Below are 17,153 nucleotides of genomic sequence, written 5' to 3' on the forward strand. Positions count from 1 at the left end.
ACAGTCGTTTTGGAGATAAAGACCCGTCTTCACATTGAGGATACCCTGCATGTTGTGTGGCATTACTACCATGCTAAATGGGATAGATTTAGAACAGATCTAGCAATGCAAAATTGGGCATCTATGAGGCGCAGTGGGCCATCAGCAGCAGCAGAATTGTACTCAACCACAATCTGTAACCTCATGGCCTGGCATATTCCCCACGCTAACATTACCATCAAGCCAGGAGACCAACCCTGGTTCAATGAAGAGTGCAGGAGCAGCACCATGCATATCACAAAATGAGGTGTCAACCTGGTGAGGCTACAACTCAGGACTACTTGCATGCAAAACTGCGTATGCAGCATGCGACAGACAGAGCTAAGCAATCCCATAACCAACGGATCAGATCTAAGCTCTGCAGTCCTGCCACATCCAGCTGTGAATAGTGGTGGACAATTAAACAACTAACTGGAGGAGGTGGCTCCACAAATATCCCCGTCTTCAATGATGGGGGAGCCCAGCACATCATTGCAAAAGATAAGGCTGAAGCATTTGCAACAATCTTTAGCCAGAAATGCCGAGTGGATGATCCATCTCGACCTTCTCGTGAAGACCGCAGCACCACAGATGCCAGTCTTCAGCCAATTTGATTCACTCCGCGTGATATCAAGAAACGACTGAAGGCACTGGATATTGCAAAGGCAATGGGCCTTGACAACATTCTGGCAATAGCACTGAAGGCATGTGCTCCAGAACTAGCTGCGCCCCTAGCCAAGCTGTTCCAGTATAGTTACAACAATGGCATTTGCCCAGGTACATCCTGTACACACAAAACAGGACAAGTCCAACCCAGTCAATTACCGTCCCATCAGTCTGCTCTCAATCATCAGTAAAGTGATGGAAGGTGTCGATGACAGCGTTACCAAGCAGCACTTGCTTAGCAATAACCTGCTCGATGACGCTCAGCCGCTGACCTCATTACAGCGTTGGTTCAAACTTGAACAAAAGAGCTGAACTCAAGAGGTGATGCCCTTGACATCAAGGCAGCATTTGACCGAGTATGGCATCAAGGAGCCCTAGCAAAACTGGAGTCAATGGGAATCAGGGGGGAAACGCTCTGCTAGTTGGAGTCATACCTAGCGCAAAGGAAAATGACTGTGGTTGTTGGAGGTCAATCACCTGAGCTCCAGGACATTACTGCAGGAGTTCCTCAGGGTAGTGTCCTAGGCCCAACCATCTTCAGCTGCTTCATCAATGACCTTCCTTCAATCATAAGGTCAGAAGTGGGGATGTTCGCTGATGATTGCACAATGTTCCGCACCATTCGCAACTCCTCTGATACTGAAGCAGTCCGTGTAGAAATGCAGCAAGACCTGGACAATATCCAGGCTTGGGCTGATAAGTGGCAAGTAACATTCGTGCCACACAAGTGCCAGGCAATGACCATCTCCAACCAGAGAGAATCTAACCATCTCCCCTTGACATTCAATGGCATTACCATCGCTGAATCCCCCACTATCAACATCCTAGGGGCTACCATTGACCAGAAACTGAACTGGAGTAGTCATATAAATACCGTGGCTACAAGAGCAGGTCAGAGGCTAGGAATCCTGCGACGAGTAACTCACCTCCTGACTCCCCAAAGCCTGTCCACCATCTACAAGGCACAAGTCAGGAGTGTGATGGAATACTCTCCACGTGCCTGGATGGGTGCAGCTCCAACAACACTCAAGAAGCTCGACATCATCCAGAACAAAGCAGCCCGCTTGATTGGCACCCTATCCACAAACATTCACTCCCTCCACCACCAATGCACAGTGGCAGCAGTGTGTACCAGCTACAAGATGCACTGCAGCAACGCACCAAGGCTCCTTAGACAGCACCTTCCAAACCCGCGACCTCTACCACCTCGAAGGACAAGAGCAGCAGATGCATGGGACATCACCACCTGCAAGTTCCCGTCCAAGTCACACACCATCCTGACTTGGAACGATATCGCCGTTCCTTCACTGTCGCTGGGTCTAAATCCTGGAACTCCCTTTCCAATAGCACTGTGGGTGTACCTACCTCACTTGGATTGCAGCGGTTCAAGAAGGCAGCTCGCCAACACCTTCTCAAGGGCAATTGGGGATGGGCAATAAATGCTGGCATAGCCAGTGACGCGCACATCCAATGAATGAATAAAAAAAAATTCACGACTCCTCAGATACTGAAGTAGTGAAGTAGTCTGTGTAGAAATGCAGCAAACCTGGGACAATATGCAGCCTTGGGCTGATAAACGGCAAGTAACATTCACGCCACACAAGTGGCAAGCAATGATCATCTCCAACAAGAGTGAATCTAATCATCTCCCCTTGACATTCAAAGGCATTATGATCACTGAATCTCCCACTATCGACATCCTGGAGGTTACCATTGACCAGAAACTAAACTGGACCAACCATATAAATGCCGTGGCTACAAGAGCAGGTCAAAGGCTAGGAATCTTGTGGCGAGTAACTCCCCTCCTGACTCCCCAAAGCCTGTTCACCATCTGCAAGGCACGTCAGGAGTGTGATGGAATGCTCTCCACTTGCCTGGATGGATGTAGCTCCAACAACACTCAAGAAGCTCGACACCATCCAGAACAAAGCAGCCTGCTTGATTGGCACCCCATCCACAAACATTCACTCCCTTCACCGCCGACGCACAGTAGCAGCAGTGTGTGCCATCTGAAAGATGCACTGCTGGAATGCACCAAGGCTCCACAGACAGCACCTTCCAAACCCGCACCCTCTACCTCCTAGAAGGACAAGGGCAGCAATTACATGGGAACACTACCACCTGCAAGTTCCCCTCCAAGTCACACACCATCCTGACTTGGAACTATATCGCCATTCCTTCACTGTCGCTGGGTCAAAATCCTGGAACTCCCTTTCCAATAGCACTGTGGGTGTACCTACCCCACATGGATGGGTAATAAATGCTGGCCCAGTCAGCGAAGCCCATATCTCATGAACGAATATAAAAAAAGGGAGAAAATGGCAAAGACTATATTCCAACCCCAGATACAGAGTGCACCAAGGCAAGATCCTATCAATTACTATCCATATTCTTAATATATTTGTATTGTTTACTAGCTCATTTGAATACCTACTTGTTCTGTTGCACATTGTACGAAATGTTTTAAGGTGAGTTTTTGCACTCATAAATGCGATGGATGATGCCAGTTCTGGGAATAGAACATTTATCCACTAAATATGCCATTGCCAGTTCCCACACGTCATTCTTATCTCTGCCTAGATTGCTAAGTGGTCGCAAATTGCTGACCGTTTTGCACTGTAGACATGTGCCAAATAAGAGCTCAATTCATACAAGGCTGTTACAGCCCAAAGAGTGATTTGATTTGAGCCGAAAGCTGATGGAGATAAACTGCAGTCCCAGAGGTGAAGGACCAGTGTTCTAATCTGTCCTGCTATCCAGTGCCTTTTAGGATTAGTTTTAAAACACAATGAGGTAAAATGGTATTGTTGTAGTGTTTTCTCATTAATAACACATACCTTCTGGGACATTATCTTCATTAGTGAAGTATTAGCATTGCCAGTGAGCTTATCATTGCTTGTAGGAAAAACAACTTTCCAAGATCACTAATTTTAGCATCTGGTCAATTGTTATTGACACACAGCCCAGCTTAAACAGTGGACTGGTCCAACTTCATGCACATTAAAAACATAAACTTGAAATTATATTGTATATAGCTACATTTTCATTTATTTACAGCTTTGGAAGTTTTGTGTATAACCAGATGAGATCATCAACTGCTTACCATTTTTAGTGTAAGTGGGCTGAAAAATGTAATTATATATAATCAAGCATGCCAGCCTAGATAAACTAACAAAAACTGATACAGCCCTCCCAAAATATCACCCGAAACAACAGGCCCAAGATAGATTAAAGCAAAACACTGGAAGTGCAGTAGAATTTAAAGAGCAGAGGTTTGTCACAACTTGTTGACGGATATATTCCATTGCTTGTATTGCAAGAAAAACCCTTGACGTACTTGGAAATGCATTTTGCAGAGTTGAAGGATTTGGACATTCACAATGGGAGATTTCTTGGGAGCCTGGAAGCATGTCACCAGAAACTTTTTGATTTTTGATACAGTCCCCACCATTTAAAATGCCCACATTTAAATTGGCCAATTAATTGCTTGCATTAAAATCAATTTCAGAGTTGCCAATTGCAGTGTGTTAAATACTCCTTGTATTTTGGGCAGAAGATATTATTGGTTAGTGTTCAGTTTCTCATCTGATCTCTTTCCCTTCTCCTAGCTCTCAGTCACCACTACTTATGCAGAATATCTGTGGTTTCCTTCACTCTGAGGACGCTCCTCATCTTCCGATGCCCATTTCTTTCATTCACCATGTCAATTTTTTCTGTGTGGTCCAAATGCCTGTGCTCCTCAAACTCACAGCAGCTGGAATCTCAGCTGCCAGACAGCGTGAGGTCGTTTCCTGACCTGTGCAGTGCTCTTGCTGCAAAGTACAGGTGTATGGACCTTGAGTGGGATGTTCCCAAACTCAAATACTTATTCTCTGGGCTCAGGAATCACTCACTACTTGGCTGTAACGTTTCTTTAAATCATCCAATGCAATTAGCAGGCAAATCGCGTTGGCATCAACCCGCACACTATAAGCGAAAGGGACTGAACTTAATTTGTTACATTTACGAGCATATCCAGGAAGCATTGACCACAAAGCACAATGAAATAAATGACAAGATGATCTGTTTTAAATTTTAGTTGGGGAATAAATGTTGGCCCGGACATCAGGAGAATGCCTCGTTCTTCTTTTGAGTAGAACAATGGGATTTTTAATGTCCACCTCAAAGTGCAAACAGGACTATGGTTTAACTTCTCATCCAATAGACAGTACCTCTGATACCGCAGCACTCCCCCAGTAGTGTACAGGAGTTCCAGCATAGATTGTGTGCTCAAGTCTCTGGACTGGGACCCATGTCCTTCTGACTCGAGAGCGATAGTGTTCCAACTGAGCCAAGGCTGATACCTAACATGAAAAACCTATTGTCCAAACCTCAGTACACTTTAACCCCAGATACACTTTGTTGATTTATTAACTACACTAAACACAATCTGCCTAAAATGCCTGACAGGCATGCGTGTGTGCAGTGTCAGAGTTATACTGCTGAAGCCATGCTAAAACTAAAAGAACAAATGCAAAATACTGCAGATGCTGGAAATCTGAAACAAAAGCAGAAAATGCTGGAAATACTCAGCAGGTCAGGCAGCATCTGTGGAGAGATCTCTCTGGAAGTATAAAATTGTCAGTGTATCTACAAGGAGAGAGAGATACATATTACAGTCCACAAAATTTTTTCATTTTATTGCAGTTGGTGTTTAAAGCTTGACGAAGCGTATATGGAAATTTAACCCATTCTTTCCTTTTTTTTAAAGAAAGCCTAAGCATGATGCAGCCCGTTGTTTTTAATCCTTGATGACATTAACAAAATATCATTGGAAATAAACTTGTCTTTGGGCAAGTTTTATTTCAGTGTGCTTTAATAGCTGGTTTAATTTTGAAACAGTGTGACACTAATCCAGGGGAAAGCAATGGTAACTGAACTCAGCTGATCTTTTGTTTTTTCTCTCTTGCCAGTGAAGCTGTTTTTTTTTTTTTAGCTCCTCACAGCGTTTCAAAGTTGGGTGTTGGTGGGAATCGAAAGATCTGATTCAGCTTGTTTAAGGATTAGAATATTATATCACTTTAAGCACTACTTTCATCAATTAAAAATACATCCAGTTAGGTAATGCCTGCATCTTGTCAAGAAGTCATTTTACTACAATTTTTCTCCCATTGCATATATTAAAAAACTCATCACTCCATTGATATTATTTTGCACTAAATTCCATCCTGATCCTATTCCCCACACCCTCCACCCTAGAAAGACAATTGGGGATTACCTTCTAATCCCTCTGGTCTCTTGTTGGCTATTCAAAATGTCAATTAAAACCTCAACTTTTTTAGCACACAGATTTTCATTATGAATCATGGGTCCATAGTATAAATGTTGACTGTTAATTATATTACACATCAGCATTATATACTAAGTCACTGTTATTAGTGCCTTAGCATGTCTCATTGTTTATATTCAGCCCATGCAGTCTGTCATTCTGTTACTGTGAAAAGGCAGCGTGTTAAGACTCTTGCTCTGATTCCTTACTGTGACATACTTTTTTCTATTTCTCTCTTCAGTCTGCTGCTGTACAAGCATAATTGGTCATCTGAAAAAAATGCCTGACTGGCAGACCTGCTGGTATCTTTAGTGAAATGTAGACCTCTTTCCAGTTCAGCAACGCTAGTGCTACTATGGGATGCATCTGCATTGTTGCTGGCTTCTTGTCAGGGTGTATGAAAGGCAAGCTTGGTTGGGAGGCTTTGGTCTCCATTCCCAGCTGTAGGTTCGAGAGCCGGGCTATATTCCAGGCCACAATTCCCCTTAGCTGAGTTGCCCAGTCATAGTATCTAAGGTGTAGGCCAAGTCCTCCCTCAAGCGTGAAGAGCTTTAGGTGTCTGAGGCACATTTGTAACCTTTTTCCTATGTCTTTGTTAATATCACTGTTACGGCCGAGTGGTAAGGGGTGTGGGTGGTCCCCACTGTCCAACTTCCAACTGACCACAACAAGTGTTTTTTGCTACTAGGGTTTTGATCCCTTTTGTTTTATTTGTCAAATTAAACAGACAGCAACAGATTTTCTTGTAGGTTTAAAATGGAAGATTAACTATTTATTGAGCAATATTCGTTCCCAAATTTGTCAAAACTGCATCCACACGCACATTGACTCGTTCAAACACACACGCGAGACAGAGAGGAAAAGGGGTAAGTGGTTTGAAGTGAGGTAGATTTTCAGGGCTCACAGTAAATCCGTTGAATCATCTTTGAGGTCAATTTCTCTTTTAAAGTTGCAGGCCTGGGTTGTTTATAGATTTTTCTGTTGGTTGAGATTTCAGTCTGGAGACAGTAATCACTTCCAGTTCTCTGCTGCACAAGTTGAAGTGCGAAACTTATGGCAGGCACCTTCTTTTGCTTTTGTTGGATTTCTTCCAGCTCTCAGCTGGACAGACTTTTGTGATGTTTGTTCTGGGTGTCTCTCTCTCTCTCTCTGTCTCCAGAGAACTACTTTTAAGGTCAAAATGGTCTCACATCTTGCCTCTGTTGGGAGACGTAGATCACCCTGTGGTGACCCACAATGGCCCAGGATGTGGCTACTTCACATCTTTTGTGTTTCAGAAGAACGCATTCAATTAAAAAATGGCTCTTGATGGGTTCAGGATGGGTGTAATTGACACCTCTTAGCTTGGAATGTTTCCTTTTGTTCTTACCAGATGGTAAGATAGTTTGAATATACAGGGCCAGGTCAGTCGACCTTTGGCGGCCATTTTTTCCAGCACATTGTCCACTTTTTCAAGGAAAAGTCAATTTTTATAACTCCTGTTTGGGTTCTGTATTTCAGTCGCTGCACGTCACGTGAGTGTAACAATCACATACTGGGAACCCGAGCAGGTATATTACAAACCAGCAAAGGAGTCAGGGTAACACATTCATATTTATTGTACCTGTTTGCCTGAGAAGTGACATGCACATTGTCCAACATATCCAGGTTAATGTATATGCTTGCTTTGAGTAGAAAATTATTTCATTGGTTTAAAGTGCAGGGTTACTGTTAAGTGCAAGTATCTGAAGACTATGTCTGTCTATACAGTGGGGTAAGGTGTGTGTAATTGTTTGGGGATATCTTGCGTGAGAGCAGTTGTGCAAGTCACAAGTGGACTGTAAGCCTGGCAAAAAAGGGAATTACAAAGTTGGGTCAGCTTCTCAAAAAGGGGAAGATCAAATTTAATTCTACCAAACAGAACCTGTTCAGCTACCTCCAAATGATTCATCTCTTAATTCCAGTGAGAGCCAGATCCTCTTTAGCTACACATCCTTAACCTCAATGACACACACATATTGCAGAATGGAAACACCTGCACATCGACTTCACAAAAAAAAAGAATGGAAGACAATTTAGGAAACAAACCCTCAAAATTACCATTTACCAGAGAGAGTGTGTGAGCCAATTGAAACTCCTACATCAAATCTATCACACCCAGCACAAGATTTACAGATGTCACCTCTCCCTGTCAGATGAAATTGGCCAGGTTGGCATGCTCCTGCACGTTATTTGGTCTTGCCCTGGAACCAACCATTCTGGATGGGGATCCAAGATGCCAGAAAGAACACTATTCCTGCAGCCCTACACGCCTGTGTGCTGGGCCTGACGCACTGGTGAAAGAATCAAACTGAAATGCACAGGTGGCAGTGAGAAGATGCACCACCTCCCTGCTGCTTCTCTCTTTGCCCACCACCCCACCCCACAATTGCTTAAGTGCCTACTGATGTATGTCAGTCAGAGCAGTGATGTATGGTTTTTGCATAGAAATTGGAAATGATCCATTTTCTGGAACTTGTATATCCCCTTTGCAAACCCTGTATACCACTACAAAGAAGGGGTGGCTGAGGCTAGACAGAAAATGAAATCATACCATATCCTGTTCCCCGATGCACAAGATCAATGTAATAATTCAGCAATGATCTCAAAGACAGAAAAGGCCTTGTACACTTATCCAGCTATTTGTCCAAATTCCATGATGCTCTGTCCTTGAAACTTAACTGTACAAATATGCATAACTATGGAGTGAGTGTTTTCTACTGAATTTTTTAAAAATTCATTGGCGCAGTGGTTAGCACCACAGCCTCACAGCTCCAGGGACCCGGGTTCGATTCTGGGTACTGCCTGTGCGGAGTTTGCAAGTTCTCCTTGTGACCGCGTGGGTTTTCGCCGGGTGCTCCGGTTTCCTCCCACAGCCAAAGACTTGCAGGTGATAGGTAAATTGGCCATTGTAAATTGTCCCTTGTGTAGGTAGGTGGTAGGGAATGTGGGATTACTGTAGGGTTAGTATAAATGGGTGGTTGTTGGTCAGCACAGACTCGGTGGGCCAAAGGGCCTGTTTCAGTGCTGTATCTCTAAATAAAATAAATAAATAAATACACCAATATGGCAATGTTGATCTTTCACAGTTGGAAGCTCAGCCCTACCTTCAACCTATCAACTCGTATAACTCCTTGTCCCACTACCCCAACCTTCCTTTCTGCCAGCTGGGTGGAACTACACTCTTATCTATCCAGTTGTAGACAGAGAATCACCTGCAATGGCTTCTCTTCCTATTCACACATAGTTACCTTTGGAGTCCCACAAGGATCTATCCTTGACCCCCTCCTATTTCTCATCTATATGCCACGTCTCAGCGACATCATCCGAAAACTTAAAATAATAGCAAAATACTGCGGATGCTGGAAATTTGAAATAAAAACAAGAAATGCTGGAAATACTCAGCAGGTTTGGCAGCATCTGTGGAGAGAGAAGCAGAGTTAACATTTCAGGTCAGTGACCCTTCTTCAGAACTTCGACATCATCCGAAAACATGTCAGGTTCCACGTGTACGCTGATGACACTCAGCTCCTCCTCAACACTATCTCTCTTGATCCTTCTACTGTCTCTGATTTGTCATAGTGTTTGGCGGCACAGTGGCGCAGTGGTTAGCACCGCAGCCTCACAGCTCCAGGGACCCGGGTTCGATTCTGGGTACTGCCTGTGCGGAGTTTGCAAGTTCTCTCTGTGTCTGCGTAGGTTTCCTCCGGGTGCTCCGGTTTCCTCCCACATGCCAAAGACTTGCAGGTTGATAGGTTAATTGGCCATTATAAATTGCCCCTAGTATAGGTAGGTGGTAGGGAAATATATAGGGACAGGTGGGGATGTGATAGGAATATGGGATTAGTGTAGGATTAGTATAAATGGGTGGTTGATGGTCGGCACAGACTCGGTGGGCCGAAGGGCCTGTTTCAGTGCTGTATCTCTAAACTAAACTAAAAAATCAAGTACTGGATGAGCAGAAATTTCCATCAACTAAGTATTGGGAAGATTTAAACCATTGTCTTTGGTCCCTGCCATAAACTCTATTCCATAAACATCCACTCCATTCCGTTTCCTGACAACTGAGGCTGAACCATACTGTCTGCTACCTTGATGTTATATTTGACACCCAGATGTGCTGATGACCACATAGCCACTTCAATACCAAGACTGCCTACTTCCAGCTCCCTTACATTGCCCAACTATGTCTGCCTCAACTTCCACACTATATAAACTTGAGCTTATCAAGAGCTCTGCTGCTCATATGTTTACTCACACCAAGTCCCTTTCACCCATCACCCCTGGGCTTGCTGATCTACATTGCATCCTGGTCCAACAATGCCTCTGTTTTAAAATTCCTATCTTTGTTTTTAAATCCTACCATAAACTTGCCATTTCCTATCTCTGTAACTTCCTCCAGCCCTATAAGCTTTCAAGATCTCTGCACTGCTCCAATTCTGGTCTCTTAAGCATCCCTGATTTTAATTGCTCTACCATTGGTGGCCATGCCTTCAGCTGCCGATGCCCAAAGCTTGAAATATCCTCCCTCCTTCTTTCTGCCTTTCAGACACTACTTAAAAACTACCTGTTCTCACCAAAATTTTGGTCCTTTGTTCTGATTCTTGTTCATCTTTCATGGGATGTCGGCGTCACTGGCAAGGCCATCATTTGTTGCCCATCCCTAATTGCCCTTGACAACTGAGTGGCATTTCAGAGGGCAGTTAAATTTTAACCACATTGCTTTGGTCTGGAGTCACATCTAGACCAGACCAGGTAAGCATGGGAGATTCCCTTCCCGAAAGGACTTTAGTGAACCAGATGGGTTTTTACAACAATTGATAGTTTCACATCTTTTTAAAAATTAATTAATTGAATTTAAATTCCACCAGCTGCCGTGGTGGGATTTGAACCTGTGTCCCCAGGGCATTAGTCTGGCTTTTGGATTACTAATCCAGTGACATTACCACTTCACCACCATCTCTCTGATATCTCCTTCTGTGGCTCAGTGTCATATTTTGATTAATGATGCTCTTGTGAAGTGCCTTAGGCCATTTTGCTATGTTAAAGGTGCTATATAAATGCAAGTTGTTATTGCCTATCTGCCTGCTCTGACCTTTCCTGTAACCTGTTCACTCACTTTTGCCCTTCTGTTGCCTTTCTCGTGACCTGTAACCCAAGTTGTTGAGACCACAAGCAAAAAGATGAAATGTAAGTGAAAATAGATGTTCAGCAATATTGTATTGTGCTAAGAGGGGGAATCTTCCGTATAATGGCTGGCTATCTCTGAAGAAAGGTGAAATGCACACACCAAGATTGTGGGGAGCACTACAGTGCCACTTGCATTCATCGTACCCTCCAAAATTAATGAAAGTGCTTTTACATTTTTTGAACTCACTGGTACAAATATTCCAACAGGTAGTTTTCTATCCACTGATGAGGATACACAGAACTCACGGGTAATAACAGATCAGATCCAAGCTTTGCAGTTCTGCCACATTCAGTTGTGAGTGGTAGTGGACAATTAAACGACTAACAGGAGGAGGAGGCTCCACAAATATCCCCATCCTCAATGACGGAGCAGCCCAGCACATCAGTGCAAAAGAAAAGGCTAAAGCATTTGTGACCATCTTCAGCCGGAAGTGCCGAGTGGATAATCTATCTCGACCTCCTCCTGAGGTCCCTAGTATCACAGATGCCAGTCTTCAGCCAATTCAATTCACTCCATGTGATATCAAGAAACAGTTGAAGGTACTGGATACTGCAAAGGCTATGGGTGCTGACGCATCCTGGCTTGTGATGCAGAACTAGCTGTGCCCCTAGCCAAGCTGTTCCAGTACAGCTACAACACTGGCATCTACCAGACATTGCGGAAAATTGTCCAGGCAAGTCCTGCCCAGGTCTGTCCTGTTCACAAACAGCAGGACAAATCCAATCTGGCCAATTACCGCCCCATCAATCTACTCTCAATCATCAGCAAAGTGATGGAAGATGGTTGTCAACAGTGCTGTCAAGCACCACTGAAACAGCAAAATTCTGCTCACTGATGCTCAGTTTGAATTCCAACAAGGCCACTCGGCTCCTGACCTCATTACAGCCTTGATCCAAACATGGACAGAAGAGCTGAACTCGAGGTGAGGTGAGAGTGATTGCCCTTGATATCAAGGCAGCATTTGACCGAGTGTAGCATCAAGGTGCCCTAGCCAAATTGAAGTGAATGGGAATTGGGGAAAACTCTTCACTGGTTGGAGTCATATCTAGCACAAAGGAAGATAGTTGTGGTTGTTGGAGGCCAGTCATCTCAGCCCCAGGACATTGCTGCAGGAGCTCCTCAGGGTAGCATCCTAGGCCCACCAGCTGCTTCATCAATGACTTTCCCTCCATCATAAAGTCAGAAGTGGGGACGTTTGCTGATTGTACAATGTTCAGTACCATTCGCAATTCCTCAGATACTGAAGAAGTCTGTGCGCATATGCAGCAAGGCCTGGACGACATTCAGGCTTGGGCTGATAAGTGGCAAATAACATTTGCGCCACACAAGTGCCAATCCGTAATGATTTCCAACAAGAGAGAATCTAACCATCTCCCCTTAACATTCAATGGCATGACCATCACTGAAATCCCCACTATCAGTATCCTGGGGGTTGCCATTGACCAGAAACTGAATTGGACCAGCCACATAAGTACTGTGGCTACACGAGCAGGTCAAAGGCTGGGAATTCTGCGGCATGTAACAAACCTGCCCAAAGCCTTCCCATCACCTGCAAGGCACAAGTCAGGAGTGTGATGGAATATTCTCTACTTTCTTGGATGGGTGCAACTCCAACAACACTCGAAGCTTGACACCATCCAGGACAAAGCAGCCAGCTTGATTGGCACCCCATCCACCACCTTCAACATTTACACCCTCCACCACCGACGCACAGTGGCAGCAGTGTGTACCATCTACAAGATGCACTGCAGCAACTGACCAAGACTCCTTCGACAGCATATTCCAAACCTGCAACTTCTACCACCTAGAAGGACAAGGGCAACAGATGCATGGGAACACCACCACCTGCAAGTTCTCCTCCAAGCCACAAACCATCCTGACTTGGAATTATATTACCATTTCTTCATTATCACTGGGACAAAATCCTGGAACCCCCTTCCAAACAGCACTGTTGGTGTACCTACACCCCAAGGACTGCAGCAGTTCAAGAAGGCAGCTCACCACCACCACCAGGGCAATTCGGGATGGGCAACAAATGCTGATATTGCTAGTGATGTCCACATCCCATGAAATGAATGAATCAGACCTTCATTTGTGGAAATAAATTCTATAATCCCAGTTACCCATTGAATATCTTCTATTTGCCATCTCTGATGGTTAGGTATTTGTTTTAAAGCCATAAAAGATGCATTGAATATTCAGGAGTGTACAATTTCAAAACACACACGATAGTAGGTTCATGTGGTAGTCAGTGAAGGACTTAACAAAAGTAGGTATTTAAGACTGACTGCAACTCACTGCACTGCTGAATTGATTGAAACATATAAGATCCTGAGGGGTCTTGACAGTGTGGATGTGGAAAGGATGTTTCCCCTTAGAACTAGGGGTCACTGTTTTTCTTTAAAAAAGGGGTTGCCCATTTAAGACCGATGAGAATTTTTTTCTCTGAGGGTTGAGTCTTTGGAACTCTCTTCCTCAAAAGGCAGTGGAAACAGAGTCTTTAAATATTTTTAAGGCAGAGGTAGATAGATTCTTGATCAGCAAGGGGGTGAAAGGTTATCGGGGGTAGGCGGGAATGTGGGGTTGAGGTTACAATCAGATCAGCCAGGATCTTATTGAATGGCAGAGCAGGCACGAGGGGCCTCCTGTTCCTCATTCGTATGTTTGAATATTTCATAATGCATACATTTTTTTCATGCAGCACTGTTTATCATTTGGATCAATTGAGCGCTGTCAGGATTTCATCAAATTTGGAGCGAAATTGGCTTGATCTGATTGACTTGGCTACAGGGAATGACCAGTTGTATTAGTCATTTAGCAATAATGAATACCCTGCTATGAACATGAAAAAAGCAGCAATTTTTATGAAATTGTCATAACAAACCTCTGATTTTTTTTCTCGCACCTCTGCCCTCAACCCTTCCCCTCCCTCCCAGAACCGTGACAGGGTTCCCGTTGTCCTCACTTTCCACCCCATCAGCCTCCATATCCAAAGGATCATTTTCCGCCACCTCCAGCGTGATGCCGCTACCAAACGCACCACCTCCTTTGTTATCTCTTGCCCCACCCCCACCTCACTTGCTTATAACCTGTGACATTTCTAATATTTGTCAGTTCCGAAGAAGGGTCACTGACCCGAAACGTTAACTCTGCTTCTCTTTCCACAGATGCTGCCAGACCTGCTGAGTGATTCCAGCATTTCTTGTTTCTTTTTCTGATTTTTTTTCCCCGCCTGAAATATCCTGTGCCACACGCCGCCTTTGGCAGTGACAATGTGCTATCCCCTCCCTCTAGTCCACCAAACCTGCATTATAACTGAGCAGTGGCAACACGAGATTAGCTAGGGGATACTGGTGGTACCGTCACTGATGAAGTATTTTGCCTTTGTTCAATACTTGCCAGGATCAGCACCCGTATCAGCATGAATTCGATTAGATTCACAATGTATAAGGAATTGCACATCACAGTACCACCCTGGTACAGCGAATTGGAAGTTCAATACAACTACTATTTGAATTTATATAGCACCTTTAACACAGTGAAACTTCCCAAGGCACTTTTTAGGAGTGTCATCAAATAAAATCTGATGCTGAGCCACATAAGAAGCTTTAAGACAGCTGATCAAAAACTTGGTCAAAGAGCTAGGATTCAAAGAACATCTTAAAGGAAGAGAGAGAGGAAAAGAGGCAGAGAGGTTTAAGGAGAACATTTCAGAACTTAGCAACTGAAGACATGTCCACCAATGGCGGAGTGATTAAAATGCATATTAAAATGCTCATTACTATTAACAAGCTTTAGATCAGTGTATCTAGTAGTTCCTGTTGAAATAGTGACTATCTCTCTAGCCATGAACACTAAGTACCCTTAAGAACTCTAGGTTCTTGGTAAAATTGAACATATTAGAACTGTCAAATAGGTGAGCATATAAACGGTCACTTCAACATCTTAAGATCCTTCATTGGACTTTCACAAAATTAGAATGATTTATGTCAGCTTCATTTATTTTTAACAGCTTTCTGATTTTTGATGCTTAATTATGAAATGTGCTTGTCTGTTTTATTCCACAGACATTTAATAAAATGCAGAAAATATTGTTAAGCCTACAAACACTTTCTATTTACAATGGCATTGGCATGTTTGTCTTTTTATATATCACATCTAAATTTTTTGTGAATTTTTTTTAAATTTGCAAGAACAGTGTTGCTATATTAGGTCTTGCTGCTCTGAATATGTTGACCTGGGGTATGTGTAAAGTGGATGCAACATATTTCCGATGTGGTAAATTCTGTTTTATTTATTTCACAGCACTGCATTATCATTCACCTGTGTCTGGTATTGCACAATAGTCACTGCAGGAATGAGTTATCTCTTCCTCATCCAGCTCATCAACGTCAGTTGCAACATCACAGAAAGAGAAACACGCTTTGCTTTGAGAGACAAAACTGGACACAAGTACCTCTGGGGACTAATCATAAAAACTGATGAGCACAATCGAGGGTTTGTTAACAACTGGAAAGAATTCCTCAAACTTCAGCCCAATCGTGTGAAGACAGGCATTGAAGATTTTGTGTAATGTTTCTGATTTGTTTTATTCAAGGGCTTACCTATATACTCATTTATAACAACTTGTGTCTGTTTGACACAAAGGTTATGCTAAACTCATTCTCTTCCGCCCAAAGCAAATTTTTTTTTTTAGTAAATCAGTAGAAAACAAATCTCAAACTGGAAAATGTACACATTTTTCAATAATGCCTTTCTATGAGAGTTGGTTTCCACATATGAGATATTGATTATCCACAAACTCTCATTTTTGCAACCATAAGATCCCAGTATTATGCCAATTGATGTGCATTTTACTTGCTATGCAGCAAGCTGTTTTTTTTTCCAGTGCTGGTGTTATAACTGGGAGAGTCTGGCAGAAATGTTTTCAGGAGTTGGTGGGAGAACTTTAAAATGGTGCATGAGATGAGGAGAAAGAAATGAGCAGTGAATGTAAGGAATATATGAGTAGGGATGAAATATGAGGATGACTGGATGAATAAAGATATGGGTGAAAATCAATGGGAATGAAAGAGGTGGGGGGGGGGGGGGAAGTGGGGGAGAACTGAATCCTGTTTAAAATTTACATAAAATCTAGTATTTGCCCCCAATATTTTTTAAATATTAAGTACATTAAGAGCACAAACTTACTTTCGTAAAGACTGTCCCTCAGTGGAGAAGAGCAGTTGAAATTTGTGCAATTATAGTTCTAACAACAGTGATGCTTCAGAAGTTAGTTAGATTCACAGTAGTATGGAAAATGGTTTAGACTGAATTTTTAGTATTTTGTTTGAGCTTCAATTTTTCAGAATTCAAAATTTCAAAATCTTGTTTTTCTTGAACTCTTGTTATATTACAATATAAATTCAGGCTTGGAGCAGTCCAGAACATTCCATGTAGCGTTACCAAATTAAGTGTTCCTAACTGTGAATGTAAACTCACCCAAGGAAGGTATCCAGTGTAAAGTTGTATGCAGTTACCTCAATTGTAGCTGTTGAAACCAACACAGGATCCAAGGTGTGCAATGTTACAATGTACATTAAAGTCACTCTTTTTTTTTACTGCTGAAGATTCAAACCATACTAGCTAGTTAGTGGATCATTAAGTAGTGTAACAGAATTGTGCATATAAGTTGTCAGATTTTATTAGCCACACATGCTCGGCACTTCAACTTTCTCAGTGACTTGAAGCATCGTCACACATTTGAATGGTTATTTGCAAATGTGAATGCAATTTTTGGCATTTGACTGGCACTGATGTTGTACTCATAACAGCTAGCTTACGAGTGAGTCGGCATTGATACTGCCTCATTTGTGTACTTGCAGTTGGTCCTCTGAATTTTGAAAAGACGTAGGATGTCTACTGTGTATGGGCTGTTTCATCTGCATGAGCGCATGTTCAGTTAAGTTAGCT

The 17,153-nt window shown here is 43.0% G+C and overlaps 1 protein-coding gene across 6 annotated transcripts in view; it reads left to right on the forward strand.

Annotated features, from left to right (window-relative positions):
- Nucleotides 1-16,270, forward strand: part of zdhhc23b (zinc finger DHHC-type palmitoyltransferase 23b) — a 35,164-nt gene extending 18,894 nt beyond the window's left edge. For 5 of the 6 annotated variants that reach the window (XM_068040480.1, XM_068040479.1, XM_068040478.1 and 2 more), the window contains one exon: nucleotides 15,507-16,270. In XM_068040480.1, coding sequence (XP_067896581.1) covers nucleotides 15,507-15,774 — 268 coding nt within the window. In that variant the 3' untranslated portion in view covers nucleotides 15,775-16,270. Of the gene's footprint in view, nucleotides 1-7,492; nucleotides 7,640-15,506 lie in introns of all 6 variants that reach the window. The other variant, XM_068040483.1, reaches the window with a different exon arrangement.
- The last annotated feature ends 883 nt before the right edge of the window (nucleotides 16,271-17,153 follow it).

Source organism: Heterodontus francisci, chromosome 10 (genome assembly GCF_036365525.1).
Source record: "Heterodontus francisci isolate sHetFra1 chromosome 10, sHetFra1.hap1, whole genome shotgun sequence".
In the NCBI taxonomy this organism is placed as follows: Eukaryota; Metazoa; Chordata; class Chondrichthyes; order Heterodontiformes; family Heterodontidae; genus Heterodontus; species Heterodontus francisci.